This window comes from Pteropus medius, unplaced genomic scaffold, assembly GCF_902729225.1.
Source record: "Pteropus medius unplaced genomic scaffold, Ma_sr-lr_union100, whole genome shotgun sequence".
NCBI lineage: Eukaryota > Metazoa > Chordata > Mammalia > Chiroptera > Pteropodidae > Pteropus > Pteropus medius.
This window is the reverse complement of record NW_024349799.1, coordinates 13,923,811-13,941,395: the sequence shown is the minus strand read 5'-3', so window position 1 is coordinate 13,941,395 and position 17,585 is coordinate 13,923,811. Positions and strand designations below refer to the sequence as shown.

The window sequence follows — 17,585 nt, the reverse complement described above, 5'->3', positions numbered from 1 at the left end:
TACCGCCGTTTTATTATTCATATTTGCTATTTCTATTTTCTTTTTTACCCCTTCTCTTTTTACAGAAGACCCTTTAACATTTCTTGTAATGCTGGCTTGTTGGTGATAAATTCCTTAAGCTTTTTCCTGTCTGGGAAGCTCTTAATCTCACCTTCCATTTTAATCAAAAGTCTTGCTGGGTGGAGTATTCATAGTTGTAGATTCTTGTTTTTCATAACTTTGAATATTTCTTGCCACTCCCTCCTGGCCTACAAAGTTTCCATTGAAAAGTCAGCAGACATTCGTATGGGGGTACCCTTGTAAGTAGCTAGCTTCCTTTCTCTTGTTGCTTTTTAGATTCTCTGTCTTTGACCTTTGGCATTTTAATTATGATATTTCTTGGTGTAGGTCTGTGTGAATTCCTCTTCTTTGGGACTCTTTGTGCTTCCTGAACTTGTACGTCTAATTCCTTTGCCAGGTTAGGGAAGTTTTCTGTCATTATTTCTTCAAATAGATTCTCAACCCCTTGTTCTCTCTCTTCCTCTTCAGGTACTCCTATGATCCGAATATTTTTTTATTTCATGTTGTCCCAGAGGTATCTAAACTATCCCCATTTTTTAAAATTCTTTTTTCTTTTTGTTGTTCTGATTGGGTGTATTCTGCTACTTTGTCTTCCAATTCGCTGATTTGATCTTCTGCTTCATCTAGTCTACTGTTAAATCCTTCTAGTGTATTCTTCATTTCAGTTATTGTATTCCTCATTTCTGTCTGGTTCTTTTTTATGGTTTCTATGTCCTTTTTTATGCTGTTGAGGTTCTCATTGTGCTCATCCATTCTCCCCATAAGTTCGTTGAGCATCTCTATAACCATTATTTTGAATTCTGTCTCTGGTAGGTTGCTTGCCTCCATTTCATTTAGCTTATTTTTCTGGAGTTTTCTCCTTTTGTTTCATTTGTAGCATGTTTCTTTGTTTTCTCATTTTATTAGCCTCTCTCTGTGTTCATTTCTATGTGTCAGGAATATTTGTTTCGTCTCTCAGCCTTGGCCAGATGGCTTAATGTGGAAGGTGTCCTGTGTGGCCCAGTGGCACACTCTCCCTGATCCCTTATGCCGGAGGCTCTGGATGTGATCTTTGTGTGGGTTGTATGTGATTTTCTGTTGTTGCCAAGCATTTATTGTTGTTAGCAGATCAGTGGATGGGATTAATGCTCAGGCTGACTAATTGTGGGAACTGGCTGCACCCATAGGGTAAGAGTTGTGTGGAGGCTGACCCCACAGAGGGGTATTTGCCCTAGCAAGTTTGTGTACTTGTTGCAACCACCCTTTGTATGACTAATGGGACTAGTCAGGAGTTGCTCTGCTGTGGTCTGGTGCCAGTCACCAGATGCATTGGTTTTGTGGCCCCTTGGGAGGGGCTCCCTCGTAGGCCAAGGTCAGCTGCTGCTTATGATTGCTCAGGACTACCCAGTGAGAACTACAAAGCGATCCGCAGGTGGTTGTTGCCTATGCTGGATCTATAGGTAAGTGGAAGAGATAACACTGTAGGCAGCAGTCGGTTATCCCCCATCCCTGACCTTTGGCAGTTTAGCAAAGGGACCAGTGCTCCTCAAGGCCTGACACTGCCTATCAGTTGCCTGTAAGTCTCTGGAACTGGATGAACCTCTGGGTGATATGTGTGTTGGGTGGTGCAGGAACCCTGAGTAAATTTCCCCCTGCCACTGCAGTGTCAGTTTACATGCCAATGCTGTCTCTGTGGCTCTCTGTACAAGTTTCCACCTGTAGCAAGGTCAGCTGCTGCCCACCCTGTGTCTAAACGCACTACCCCAGGGCAGGGACAACTATCTATCAATGTGCAGTGGGCACTTTGTGTATTAGATGGAGCAGGAACTGAAAGAGTCAAGGGCCGTCAGGCCAATACAGACCCTTGTAATCCCCTCAAGAGATATTGCAGCTTGTACAGGCAGCAGTGGTCTGTCCACAACTGTTTTCCTCGAAATGCACTTGATACGCTAGCCAAGGTCTGTTACCGCTGACTGCACAACCACAGAGCCAAAGGAGGGCTTGTCAATGGGCTGCGGGCACTTTGTGGCTTGGGTGAAGTGGGATCTCAGGGAGACAAGGTCCATCCAGCCAATACAGCCTCAGTTTTGCTGAAACTTCTGTGCCTGGGCATTCCCATAGCTTCAATGTGGCTCTTTTATATTATCAGACATAGGTGTTATGATCGACTAGACTTCAGGTGATTCTACATATTGATGATTTTATAATTTGGTTGTAATTTCAATGCAGACAACTTTGGAGGGGAGGCTCTTGAAGGGATCCCTACGGGGACTGCCGGTTCTAACTATCTATTCAATTTTTATGAAGGCCGCATGATATTCCGAGATGTAAATGTACCATCATTTTTAAAACATTCCCCTACAGACAAGCATTTCCTTAATCGCAATTCTTCTTTTCTCTCTCTCTCTCATTCTCTCTCTCTCTCTCCTCTCTCTCTCTCTCCCTCTCCCTTTCCTTCTCTCTTTCTCTTTCTCTCTCTCTTTCTCTCTCCCTCCTTCTTTCATGTATAAACAATGTCACTGAAATCATTCTTGTACATGTGATTTCTATTTACTGGTGCTTTTATTTCTCTGGGATAAAAATTGCAGGAATTGGATCATGTGGTTGAAGGATGTATGTATTTTTATTTAAATAGATATATACAGATTGCTTTACAAAAGTACTATAGCTATTAAATTTTCACCAGAAATGTTTGAGAAAATATTTTTCCTCTATCCCTATCAGCAATAGGTATTATCATTTAAAAATATGTTTGCTCATCTATTGAGCATACAATGATTCCATAAATTATGTGTTCATATCCTTTGACCATTTTTCTTTGGGGGCTTATTTAGCTTTCTACCATCAGAGAAAGGTGTATTTAGTTCAGTGACAGACATAGTACCTGTTGGCTCTAACCATGTGGAGTTCATTCCACTGAGTCATTTGAAAGTTTTTGTTTTTGTGTTTGCTATTTATGGCCATGATTCTTCTTGTTCTAATCCCAGGTGTCTTCCTGGGGATACTCCCCAAACTTTTACTGCCATCTTTTCTGCATACCCATTCCACCTCACACACAGGTGTGTGGGAACACTCATCACCTTTAGCCACAGGAGTGGGACTAATCTCAAGCCCACCCACCTAGTCCCCTCCTTCTGCAGTGGTTAGCCTTCCTCTTTAGTGTCATGTTGGATTCAAAACTGCTTTATGAAGCTTGTACTCTCTAAGCTACACCCAGGAAATGAAGCACAAACCATGCTGTTCTTAAATTTCTCTTCAACCTACTTGATATTTTCAAGAGTGTTTATAATGTTTCCTTCAACCTTCAACCCTGATTGGGGCTCAGGAGTGAGTGATCAGATATTAACTCTGACTTAGCGACCCAAACAACCTCTAACCTCTAGTCACATCTCCTCCAATCTCCTTCTCCTAACAGCTGGTCACAATTTTCCAGTGATAGAAAAAGTACTTTGATGTCATATGTTGCTTTCTTTCTTATTCTATGATTCTTCACTTTTTCTCAAGGTCCCAGGATTTTCAAGTGAAAGTACAGGCTTTTGAACTCTTGCCTCAGCTACTTGTTAAAAATATTCAGAAATGCAATTAACGTCTTTATTCTAGACTGTATCTACCGTCCCTACAAATCAGCACATAACTACTGTTTGAATGCTAGGGGGGAAATGCAAAAGGCATAATAAAACCTCAATTAATTTCTCCAAATATTATCCCACTATGTTTGTTATGGCACATGAGTTGATATTAAATTGGCCAAGAGAGAATAGTTGATGTCCATGCATTTACCAGGGAGTAAAATCTTGACCTTTATGTCATCCAAGATCTATTACAAACTCTCTTAAAAGAAGCAGTGTTCAAGGAGGATTGCTTGAAAGACACATAGACATTTCAGATTTTATAAAATATATTCTTGACTTAAGCCAAATTAGCAGAGATCTGAGAACCTAGATTGCAATATATTGACTCTTTAAGAATTGTTTTTTCTCATTTGTAGTCAGGTGTGGCATCATTTGCCTACACTTAAGGTGGTTATGAGAAACTGCCCTAAGAAAGTAATTGTTTCATTTATTATACGTCCATCATAAAGGATGTTCACTTCAACACATAGGGCCCCTTTAATGGGAGAAACTCCTGACTCTGAATCCCAAGTTTCTGTACCTCTTCTTAACACCAGTTTGTATTTATCTTATAAACATTTTCAATAGTGTTTAGTCATGTTTCCCTTTTCACACACTGACAGGAAAGTTAGATTCAAACTTGTAGACAGCCCAGAACAAATATTTAGGTCATTACAGTATGCATTTGGAGCATTGTTCCCAGCTTCATTTAGTATCCTCTCTCTTATTTTTTACTTTTTTCACCCTACTTTTAATTTATATTCCTTTGTTGCATTTTATCTATTCTAGTAAGCTTCCCTAAATTTTTTCTGGAATATGGGGATACAAACAAAGTTCACAAACAAATATGTATCAGTAAAGTTTGTGTCTATTTTTGCAATTCTATTTGATATCCTGGCACACCTCCAAAATAGTGTTCTTAGAAATCATTTTTGATATAAACTTTTCCTGTTTTTAAGAAGCAGCATAATAAAATGTGGTAGGCTTTCTATTCTGAGCAACTCTTTTCTATAGGAAGTCACTGAAAAAAAATCAATCTTAAGCAAAAACAATCTTAAGCAACACATTCTTAAGAATGGGAAAGAGATTTAGAGACAAGTTATACATTGTGAAATGCCATGCCATGCAAGGTGTGGTCTATAGTCTGATACAAGTCTCTGATGGGAAAAGTATAGAAATTGAGAATAGCATCTAGAAAATTTCGTAGCAATTTGAGAAAGTAACAGACAATAAATCAGATTTGAATCTGATAATAAAAAAATGTGCATTGTATTTTGTATGTCTTTTTCACCCTTACTAATCCATTTTCACTGAGTAGCAGTCCACAATAGATTGGAAATTAAAAACATCACCATCAGCAACGACTTAAAAATTGGTCTTTTGCAACAAATAGATTGAGAAGCATAGCTTTAAGGTTTTACCCTACCTTCCCACGGTCACAATACAAGAAGAGTTCAGCAAACATCTGCCTCCGCATATCAGTTTTTATGACCTCCCGGAATTCATCTGCACAGTGGCAAAGGTGCTTAAGGAGTTCCTCAAACATTTCACTTTTAAAGTCTGCAATGTGTGAAGAGATATACTGCAAAGGAAAAGAGGATAAATGATTTAAAACCATGCTCTTTACTTGGATTTTCCCAAGGATCAGTTGATGTGCATGAAATTATCGACTGCAATTTTTTCCCATATCATTTGTTTGTCACTTAGATAAAGCAGTTTCATGTTAGTGCTATTCTACGGGCTGTGCTGCAGAGAGAGATATGATCAGTACAGTCCCTAACACCATACAACACCAGTAGGACTAGATATTTTTGGAGCAATTTCCCCCTCTAGATCACATTAGCATTATATAGGGCAGACTTTTTACCTCATAGTATGGAATAGCAGCAATCATAGAATGTTGCCTGTAAATTAATAGTTCTAAAAATTGGGTGCAGTTTTTTTTCAATGTATGGCATATAAGACCATCTGTTTTCATGAACTGGCTACATTTAATCATTAGAGTGTAGGGATGGGTATTTTTTGTTTTCTGTCTCTTGATATTACAGTAAGGTATTCTGTGTCTATGATTTTCTTTTCTTTTGAAAGTGTAAAGTCTGAAACATCTATACTCTGGGTCAATTCTCTTGATCTCTGTTTGAATAAATTCTCTAAAATGGGATTGCTAGCTTAGAAGGTAAATGCATCTGTATTTTGGGTAGGTTTTGACGCAGGCTTGTACCCTTTTGTGCTCCCACCACTAATGTATGAGCATATTTTTTTCTCAGCCTCACCATCAGTGTATATTGTCTTCCTTGTTTCAGCTAATTTGATAGGTCAAGAATGTTACATTCTTGATCTACACCTGACTATAAGATCTTATAATAGAGACAAATGGTTCAAGCACTTGAATTGTTTCTGAGTGGAGTCTTCCTGAAGTTTTAGCAGAGTTCACAGTCAATGATTTCCTCCTCTGCCCCAGGCACAGCAGTAGCCAAATTTGTACTGGTAACCAAATTTGTTCGCAATGATCCTACGTCCACAGCCACATGATGGGGCCAGGGAAGGATACTTAACCTAAACAAAGCGATTCAGATTTTCTCCACTTGGAATTGGGAATTAGGACTAGGGAATGGCCAGTTGGTGTCTGAAAGAGGCTGGATCTGCAAATGTAAACTTAACAATTGTTGGGTGGCCAGATTCCTTCACGTGAGCTGAGGATGTAGAGAAATTCTGTACATAGAGATAGATGGATCAGAAAGCAGAGAGAACATCAAAAGCAAAGACTCTTGATGTTTTCCAAGTCCCTGTTTTAGTCTCTTCTGAAGCCAGACCATATTCTTACACTTGGATTCTGCACATTTCATTTTCAGCTACATTAGCTCAGATTGCTTTCTTGCAATTAAAGAATAGTAATTAATACAGTTTGTTTAAAATGGAACATTTTGTTGGCATATTTTGTTGACATATATCTTTCTGAAATGAAAGATATAGTCGATATTTCACTTTCTCGTTAAAATCATCTAGGCAAATTTAGAATGTATTATGTAAGAGATACATTAGGCTTGAATCCATTCTAATGAATCATAAACCATTATTCAACTAGCTTAGAGATCAAAAGAGAAAAATTAAAAGCAAAGAGCTTTTCTAAATATTTAGTTTCCTTAGCTACCTAAACCACATAATTCTTATTATTCCTGAATCAATGAGCACAGTTAAGGTCTTATCTGTTACCTGGGGAAGCAGAATAATATAATGGTTAAGAACTCACATTTTGGAGACTGTTCCTATATTTACTGGCTGAGTACCTTGGGTGAATCATTGAAATTCCCAGTTTCTTCATTTGTGAAATGGGGTCATGGAGAGGATCCTGTGTATGTACAGTGCATTTGTATTTCATATAATAAGCTCTCTATAGCCATTGCTCTTCTTTCCTTTTGAGCTAGGTAAGAAATTGGCTAAGAAAATTTTCTTTATAGATTAAAAGTCCTGTCAGCTGACATACATATTTAGAAGGAAAAACCCAATGAAATCGGGGGCTCTTAAGGTGTGATCTCTTGATCATATCACCTGAGAGCTTGTTAGAAATGCAAATTTTGGAGACCTACTTCACACCTACTGAGTCAGAAACTCTGGGAGTAGGACCCAGAATCGAAGTTTTAAAAAGCTCTCTGTTGCATTTATTTTTTGTTGCATTTATTTTTTCTACTATTTTTTTGTTGTTGTTGTTTTCAGTTTCATTTATTTCTGCTCTAATTTTAATTATTTCTCTCTTTCTGCTGATTTTAGGCTTCATTTGTTCTTCCTTTCTGGTTTTTTAAGATGAAGTGTTAGGTTGTTTATTTGGGCTCGTTCTTGTTTTCTGAGATAGGCCTGTAATAATATGAACTTCTGCCTGACTTAAATTATACTACAAAGCGACAGTAATCAAAACAGCATAGTATTGGCAGAAAAATAGACACACAGACCAGTGGAACAGAATCGAGAGTCCAGAAGTAAACCCATATTTACATGGGCAAATAATTTTCAACAAAGAAGCCAAAAATATACAGTGGAGAAAGGAAAGCCTCTTCAATAAATGGTGCTGGGAAAACTGGAAAGTCACCTGCAAAAGAATGAAACTAGACTGTTGTCTATCACCACATATCAAAAGTAACTTGAAATGGATTAAGGACCTGAATATAAAACCTGAAACAATAAAATGCATAGAAGAAAACATAGGAACTAAACTCAAGGACCTGGGACTTAAAGAAGATTTTATGAATTTGACCTCAAAGGCAAGGGAAGTAAAAGCTAAAATAAATGAATGGGACTACATCAAACTAAAAAGTTTCTGCACAGCAAAAGAAACTGTCAACAACAAGGTAAAGAGACAATCATCCAAATGGGAAAATATATTTGCAAGCAATGCCTCCAATATGGGCCTAATATCCAAAATATGCAAAGAACTCATACAACTTAATAAAAACAAAAAATCAAATGATCCAATCAAAAAGTGGGCAGAGGACCTGAACAGACACTTCTCCCTAGAAGACATACAAAAGGCCAACAAATATATGAAAAGATGCACAACATCGCTAGCTATTAGGAAAATGCAAATCAAAACCACAAGGAGATACCATATCACACATGTTAGAATAGCTATAATCAACAGGACAAGTAATAACAAATGTTGGAGAGGATGCAGAGAAAAAGAAACCCTCATACACTGCTGGTGAAACTGCAAATTGGTACAGCTACCATGGAAAACAGTATGGAGGTTCCCTAAAAAACTAAGAATATATCTACCATATGATGCAAAATCCCTCTACTGGGTATTTATGCCAAAGACTTGAAAACTCATATCTGAAAAGATATTTGCATATTGGTGTTCATAGTAGCATTATTCACAGTGTTCGGGACATGGAAGCAATCAAAGTGTCCTACGACAGATGACTGGATAAAGAAGCTGTGGTACATATATACAGTGGTATATTACTCAGCCATAAGAGATGAAATACTGCCATTTGTGACAACATGGATGGACCTCAAGATAATCATGCTAAGTGAAATAAGCCAGACAGAAAAATCACATGATATTGCTTATATGTGGGATATAAACCTAAAATTAGGACAAATAGAGACTCTTGGACATGGACAATAGACTAGTGGTTACCTGAGGGTAGGTAGACAGGATAAAAGGGGTCAAATATGTGGTGACAGAAAGAAATCTAACTATGGGAGGTGAACACACAGTGTAAAAATATATATATAAATATATATATATATATATATATAATGTTTTACTGTGAAATTGTATAGCTGAAACTTATTAGATTTCCTTAACCAATGTCACCATAAAAAAATAAATAAATAAATAAGAAGGACAAGTACCAATAACTCTTTAATTAAAAAAAAAAAAAAGCAGCTCTCTGGATGATTCTTGTGCTTACTAAATTTTGAAAACTGTTAAACTAGATGATCCGGGGCAACTGATCCTAATTATACCAGTATCCTAAGATCCTGTTGCTTGATTCTTAATCACTTTTTGCTTGAATAGCCAGTATTTTTCTAATTACTAAGGTAGAATTATTGAATAGTTGACATTTTCTGGCATTATTGTGGCTCAATTTCCTAATGCTGAAAACAATTACTGATTCATGAAAAGAATCATCCTGTTTTATATTAAGCTTTTTGGAATTGACCTCAAAGCCATGAATTTTCTGGCTATGGGAATGCTATTAAAGCAAAAATTAGTTTAACTGTTTCTTTGAGACACTTCAACGTTCTGGATTTATAACCTATGGGTTTTCTGAATGGTCATGTTCTATAAGTGTGAGCTGTATGTCATAAAGACTACCAGTTACCAGCTCAACTACAAATAAAATTCCAAACAGAACAATTATAGCAGTTTGCAGGTATCTCTTGTAAAATCAAAAAAAGTGAAAACATATAGTAGCCTTGTGTTTTCATATCTTCCTAAGGAATAAATCAATTAATACCCATAAACCCTGAAATGATTGCTTAAATTAATTTAAGAATATAATTAACTACTAATATCCTTCACTTTAATAGCTCTGTGCACTGTTAAACATTTAAATTGTACTTAATCAGATTATCTTTGTGTGCTGGATTCCAGTTTAATGAAGCTGGGGCTTTTCCTTTCTGACTTGAAAAATCAAAATATTAAGAATATGATGTCACATTTAACAGGTTGGTAACTATTATTAGATTCTACAGCTCTTGGCCATTGAGATTCACACTTAATTTAACCAGATATACTGGAGAGTTGCTGAACTGGGTGATGTAAGAGCAATAGGGAAAAAAAAACTGTATTTGAAAACTATCTTAGGTATTAATTTCCAAACTGTATTTGTAAGCCCTGGTAGCAAATAATGTTTTCAGGAGTATCTGCAAACAAGGATTTTAAGAATATTGAAATACACAAAGTATATTTGCTATCTATCATTGAAGAGGTGGTGTGTTCACATAGTTTAAATATACTTTAACTCTTTTGCTTTTAAAAAACTTGCTTACAAAAGAATTGAACAAAGTCCCCATTTAATGTCCAATAATAATAAGAGTCACAGACCGAAACACACAATTTTACCCCTACTCATGAAATGTAACTTAGGCAATGTTATGCGCTGAGTTGTGTCCCCAGCAAATTCATATGTTGAAGACTTAACCCCTAGTACCTCAGAATGTGACCATATTGAAATAGGATCTTTAAAGAGGTAATCAAATTAAAATGAGATCATTAGGGTGAGCCCTAAGCTAATATGACTTTAGTCCTGATACCTTGTCTTGAACTTCTAGCCTCTAGAATTGTGAGAAATTAAATTTCTGATGTTTATGTCACCCAGTCTATGGTACTTTGTGATGGCAGCCCTAGGAAACTAATACAAATAATAAGGAATTACTCATCAGGCAGTTCCAGGATTTATGTATTTCTTAGAGTCGAAGATCACCTAGGAAGACACACACCAACTTGGAGGATTGTTCACCACAAGCCCTCCCATTTCCCTGGCCTAAAATTCCCCTTGTCCCTGCAAGGTTTCCTCATGTAGTTTCACAATATATTGCTGTCTCTACTTCCCCAAAGCCATCATTCTGTGCTTCCCTGCCACAGCTCAAAGCACATGAAAAACAAAGTGAGCAAAAACAAAACAAACAAAAATTACAAAATACAAAATTCCAAATAATAGAATAGAAAGCCACTCAGATATACACTAAATACAAAGCCTGGATTTACTAGAATAAGTTAAAGAAAAGACAATCTTTGGGTACAGTTGATGAAGCCTTTCTATTTAAAATTTAAACTTTGAGCCATGTTGATTTGAAAGCCTCAGACTATGCAATTAATATAAAACAACTGAGCATAAGGAAGTGACCATCTCAAAGCAGACTGCTATGGAGCAAGAACAGACTGAGTTCCAAAGAAGAGAATCCAGCAGAGGCGTGGCCCTTATTTCCCTTGGCCAAGAGATGCACCAGTTCCTCAGTGAGGCAGAATACAAAGTTAATATCTGAATCTCATTCTAGTATTTGTTGTTTTTTTGCATATAATTATTCTTAAGCCCATTATATATCCTCAGATTACTTGCAGCCCAGGCCTACTGAAGGATGCTCCAGAGAAACTGACCCTCACTTTATCAAGTCTTACAGTAAACAGGAACGTGTTGAGTTGTATTCACTTGCCCTTGGTAAGTGCATAGATGTGTAGCCAGAGTCTCCGTAATGATAAAGTGAGAAATAAGGTCAAAGCAAAGCAAACTCCTCAATTAGGGTGACCAAATGCCTCACTTTGCCTAGGACTTTCCTGGTTTTAGCAGGAAACTCCTAAGTCCCAGGCAAATCGAGATGCTTTGAAACCCTATACCTTAATCCATGCCAATAGTCTAATTTCTGTGAGGAACTTTGGGAACCTCTGTTTGGAAGCATTCTGCGTCGTATCCTGCTTTATTTAACAAAGTATTTCTGTAAGTATCTATATCCTTTGCCATAAACTTTACAGCCTTTAACTGTGTCTGTGGCATCTTCTCATCACCATCCCATTGGGACAAATACACATAAAGCAAACTATATAGAGAGTTTTATTCTATTGTATGCATTCATCCATTCTCAATTCATTTGTTGTATTTATGTAATCACAAGACAAAAATATCTAAAAGTTTGTTATAGATAACTGGGAATGATGAACACAAATGACAATTCAAGACATTAGTCTGGAGCGGAACTGATAAGCAGGCCACACTTCCTTAGAGAATAGTCCTTTAAAAGGATTCACTCTTGTCTGAGAAAGCTATGCTTTATATTACTTTGGAGGGAAGAGTTTAGGGGACTGTGAAAAGAATAAATCAGGAAAGAATATAATCCAGACCAGAGCCAACTGATAGTATCAGTGGAAATAGAAGTGAGTCCCCAGAGGTGAAGAAAGAGGATCTGATAAGAGATCATCTCTCTCAGCAACTTACTCTGGGGTCTTTGGAGGCTCTCCTCTACCTGAGGCCATCCTTTCCCCTCACTCCACAAACCCTTGTCATACTAAAGATCTTGTACGTAGTCATCATCAATGGTTTAGAGATAAGAAATTCCTTTTCCCTGGTAATGCATGGTGTGCCCTCTTCTTCTGATACAATTTTTCTCACAGAAATAGTCACTCTTATTAAGAACTCCATTTCAGGCACATTGAAATCAAAGACCCCAGCCACTATATGAAATATTGCTTCTATCTGGATAATGAGTTCCAAGTTCTAAACAATCAATCACGTTACAGAAACTTTTTTTTGGAGAGGGACATACAGCCACTTGTGGGAATGTCATTTAAAAAATTATGGGCACTTTAACAACTCAAGGTAACATTTACCTTAAGACATACCAAGAAAAATTTAGACATGCTTATCTCTCAGAATTCTCTTGAAGCAGATTAGTAGGAAATTCATCAAAATGAAGAGTATCGTAGAATTCAAAAAGCTCAGGAAATTAAGAGAACCCTCCTACCTAAAAGGTTAACTAAATTTTCTATATCCACTTCAATGATGTTTAGATAAAAAATATATACTTGAAATGGTCTTCTATTGATAAACAAATTAACTAATCACATAGTGAAATAAAAAGGTAGATCCTCCATAAGATTGAAATCTAGGAATTTCAAGACCGGTCCACTTATCAGCACTTACTTACTCCTGGCCTGAACACAAGACAATGCAGTTCGAATTGCTAACAGGAGCCCACTGAATTAACTCTAAGGGGTAAGACTTCCGTTCCTTTTCAAATTTGTATAGGGAACACATATCTACTTGAAAAACTCAATATCAGTGTTAAAATGATTTTAAAAAATGGTAAGTTTTGTCTCCTAGAATGAGTTGTCTTTTGAGAACCAGAGTATTCTGAGAATTTAAAACAAACCTGACACTCTTCCAAAATATACCTCGTATGTGCCTAAATATTCAACTTATAAAACAAAACATAACAGTCTCAAAGAAACCAATACTTTATATATTTTAAATTGTTCCTGTCAATACATAAATGTTTAAAGAGTTGTTCTTAAGGTTCTTTTAAAGGAGATACAAAGTATGGCAAGTAGAAGAAATTTAAAACTCATAACCACCAGATGAGTTTCCTACATGAAACCTGCCTCACTGAATTCTCATTTTTCTTTTACTATGCATCCCTTGGCAGTGATGAATATATTAATTCATAATATTTTTTACCTGTTCATCACTTCGCAATTGTCTTTTTGTGGTACATGTCCTTAATTTGCTTTGATTTTGATCCTTCCATTCCCTGGATCCTACTCTGGTTTTATCAGCATGTGTATGTATGCATTCACGTACACACACACACACACACACACACACACACACACACACACACACACGCCTGCATATACCCACGGGTACACTCTCATACAACAATGCATTATTTGGTCCTTAAGGGTAAGAAATACAACTTCTAATTTTGACATTTCTCCTAGCACAGAGAGTAAATATTCAGTATATACTTAATAGCCAAGAAACTAGAAGTAAATATTCTAAAATAGTTACTTTTGGTCTTCACACTAGAATAAAACAGGTAAATAGAGAGTTATAGTAACAAAAACATCATCATCTGTTCATTTATCTACCAGAAAACAGAGAAGCTAAGAAAACAATAGGTACGTGGAAGGCATCTGTGACCATCCTCTCTATTTGTCTTTTTCTCTGCAGCAATTATTACTTAATGACTTCATTTTCTCCAAACATGATCCATCCTGAGTGCTAAGTACACTGCTCATTACAAACCATCAGCAGGGCAATTGCATGGCATAGTTTCTCCACTGGATGGCACCTGTGTGTAACATCTTGTCTTTAAGCCTGACATTTATTTCATTTTCTTCCAGTTTCATTAAACAGGTTCTGACAAAATAGCCTTAAAGCAAATCTTTTTAAAAGCAAGTATTCCAAACACTACTTCTATGTCATATGTCATATAGGACGACTCCATGATTTATTGATCAGATAATTAAATATTTTCAATAAATATTTCTACACAAGAAATACTTTCTTGGTTTCTAATTAACGTAACAGTTCTTGTTTATAATGAAAGCACATGAATATGTGTTATTTCCATTTCAGGAAGAGAAGCTGGGAAACATCAGGAAAACTAATATTAATGGCCCAAACTACTCATTAAAAACAAAATTAGATAGATAGATATCCACAAAGGTATTATGTAGAATGCTAATGAATTTGTATCAAGTATTATTAGATATACATCACTTTTATCCATTTCCTCCTTTAATTGCATGGAGATATATATATATATCATAGATGAATACATATATATTCATCCATGATATGTATATGTATGTATATATATACATATATATATGTTGAATTAATTAAAATTAATGAAAGGAGAAAAAAGTAAAATTGACATCAGAGTTTATAACATTTAGCACCAGAAAACAATGTCTATGTTGTCTTGAGGTAAAAGAAAATGTGACTCAGTTATAGTGTACTCATCCAAGGTATAATTTTAGAGGCAATATGCAGACATTTTCAACATAAAAGAACTTAGAAAACATAGCATTTTTGTGATCTTCCTGAAAAAAATTACTTTACAATAAATTCAGCCATTTAAGAGATAAATCGAAAATAAATAACCTAGGAACAGCAAAGCCATTTTAAAAGGAATAAGAAGTGAACTTCAAATCCATTTAAATATTAGGCTAAGATTAATGAACTATGGGAATAGTAATTATAAAAAAGAAAATGAATAGTAAATATCTGGATAAAATAAAAGTTATAAAATAACTAATTAAAATTGGAAAATACAAGAAAAAATATGGAAAGAGGTGAGGAAATATTAAATACCTTCATCCTTTTTAATAGGGTGTCAATTGTTATGTCTATAATTGAACTATATGATTTAAAAAAATAATGAGTGCAATCTTTCCAATCTTCATCGTATAGTCTTTTTTTAGAATGATTTTAGAATAATTTTTGTAAGAAGACATGTTCAATTTCAGCAATTTTTCCTATTTTTACTTGTTTCTCTTTCTTCAGTTAGAATCAAGTACAATTAAATGTTTTAATTTTGTGTAATTAAAATTTCATAACAAAATTTATGATCATCTACATTGCCAAAGACCTATCTATCTATTGAGACAAAGTATGTAAAGCTGTTTAAAATGATGCTATCCTAAAGGTGGCATTGGTTATCCAGGTAAGAAATGAATGTGATTTTAAAATTCCCATCTTTGTATTTTTATGCGTTGTTTAAATTAATTTTTTGGTCATGATCATTTTTACAAAATTGAATAACTTTTTCTTGGAAAGTTTTATAATAACCATGGTCTTAATAAGAATTAATTCTAGGTTATGAGAATATTTATATAGTTATTTTATTTTTATACTTATCTATGTTTTTAAAATTCCTCACCCCACCCCATTTTTAAAAGTTTAAGACTATAATTTCTCATTTGAGTAAACATTTAGTAGCATTCCATAAAATTAGGTGTAAGATTTTGGCCCAAAAATTATTAAAGAGAGAATTTTTTAAATTTCCAAATTGTTGGGCTTAAATAATTTTAAAATTGGTTTATTATTCCAGTTTTATTACATAATAAGAGAATATAATACATCAGATTTCTAGTTTTTAGAACTTATAAGGTTTTCTTGGTGGCCTATTTATAATAAATTTGACCAATATTCCACGAAAACTGGAATAGTGTCACTATAAGAAATGAAGTTTGAGTCATACTTATATAATAAGTCTTACTAATAATATAATAGATTCTTTATATTCTTATTTATTTTTTACCTCTTTGACTTATCAAATACTTTTTTAAAAAAACATTTTAATTCTTCACACTATATAGAAAAATGAACTCAAAATGAATCAAAAATTAAATAGATATATACGCAAGAGTTAAAACCATAAAATATAAATGTCTATCTTTATGACCTTGAATTAAGCAATGATTTCTGAGATATGATTCCAAAAGCAAAAGCAACAAAAGAAGAAATTAGAAAAACTGTACTTCATCAAAATTTAAAACTTTCGTGCTTCAAAGGACACCATTAGGACAGTAAAAGGATAACCCACGAAATAGGAGAAAATATTTGCAAATTATTATTAGACAATGGATTGTATCTAGAATATATAAAGAACTCTTATGACTCAGTAATAACCTAATTTAAAAATGTCAAAGGTTCTAAGTAGATATTTCTCCAAACTAGATATGCAAATGGCCAATAAACACATGTAAAGATGCTCAATACCATTTTAGCCATCAGGAAAATGCATTTCAAAACCACAGTGAGCTACCATTTCACACCCACAAGAATAAAACCAAAAATAAAAACCCAAAAGAATAACAAATATTGGCAAAGATGTGGAGCAACTGGAACCCTCATTCACTGTTTGTGGGAATGTAAAATGGTGCAGCCAGTGGAGAAAAGAGTATGGTGGTTCTTCAAAAGGATCAACATAGAGTTATCATATGACCTAGCAATTCTATGCCTAGGTATATACCCAAGAGAATTGAAAACATACGTTCACACAAAAACTTACATACAAATATTCAAAGTTGCAATAGTCGAAAAGTAAAAACAACCCAAATGTCCATCAAATGATGAATGGATAGATAAAATGTGGTATGTCCATATACAGGAATATTATTCTGCAATAAAAAAATGAAGTATTGATACATGCCATAACATGAATGAAACTTGACATTATGCTAACTGAAAGACGCCAATGACAGAAGGCCACATATTGCATGAAATTTAAATGAAATTTCCAGAAGAGGCAAAGCTATGAGAGACAGAAAGGAAATTAGAGGTTGCCTAGCCCTGAGGTTAGGAGAGAAATAGGAATGACTGCTAATAGGCATGAGGTTTCTTTTCAGGGTAATGAAAATGTTCTAAAATGGATTGTTTTAATGGTTACACAATTCTGTAAACCTACTAAAAACCACAGAATTGTATACTTTAAACAGGTGAATTGTAAGGGATATGTAGGAGGTTGAATAATGGTCCTCAAAAATATCAGGTCTTAATCCTTGGAACCTGTAAATATTACCTTATATGAGAAAAGAGCCTTTGTAGCTGTGATTAAGTTAACGTATTTGCGATGAGGAAATTATCCTGAATTATCTGTGTGGGCTCCAAATGCAATCACATGTATCCTTATAAGACAAAGGCAGAAGCAGACTTTACAGGTAGAAGAAGAGGAGGCAACGTGATCACAGAAGCACAGACTCATGATGTAGCCACAAGTCAAGGAATACAAGCGGCCACCAAAAGCTAGAAGAGGTAGTTCTCCACTATACCCTCCACAGTTGAGTGCAGCCCTGCCAAAACCTTGATTTTGGCCCAGCGATAATAATTTTGGGCTTCTGGCCCCCAGAATTGTGAGATAATAAATTTCTGTTTTTTTAAGTCACCAAATTTTTTTATATATTCCATTATAATGTTCTATAAACTC

General features: G+C 35.2%; 1 protein-coding gene across 1 annotated transcript in view; it reads right to left on the bottom strand.

The window, feature by feature from the left end:
* The window catches only part of EFCAB5 (EF-hand calcium binding domain 5), a 116,681-nt gene that overhangs the window by 56,979 nt on the left and 42,117 nt on the right, over positions 1-17,585 (bottom strand). Inside the window, exon 11 of the mRNA XM_039886203.1 lies at positions 5,077-5,232. Coding sequence (XP_039742137.1) covers positions 5,077-5,232 — 156 coding nt within the window. The remainder of the gene's footprint in view (positions 1-5,076; positions 5,233-17,585) is intronic.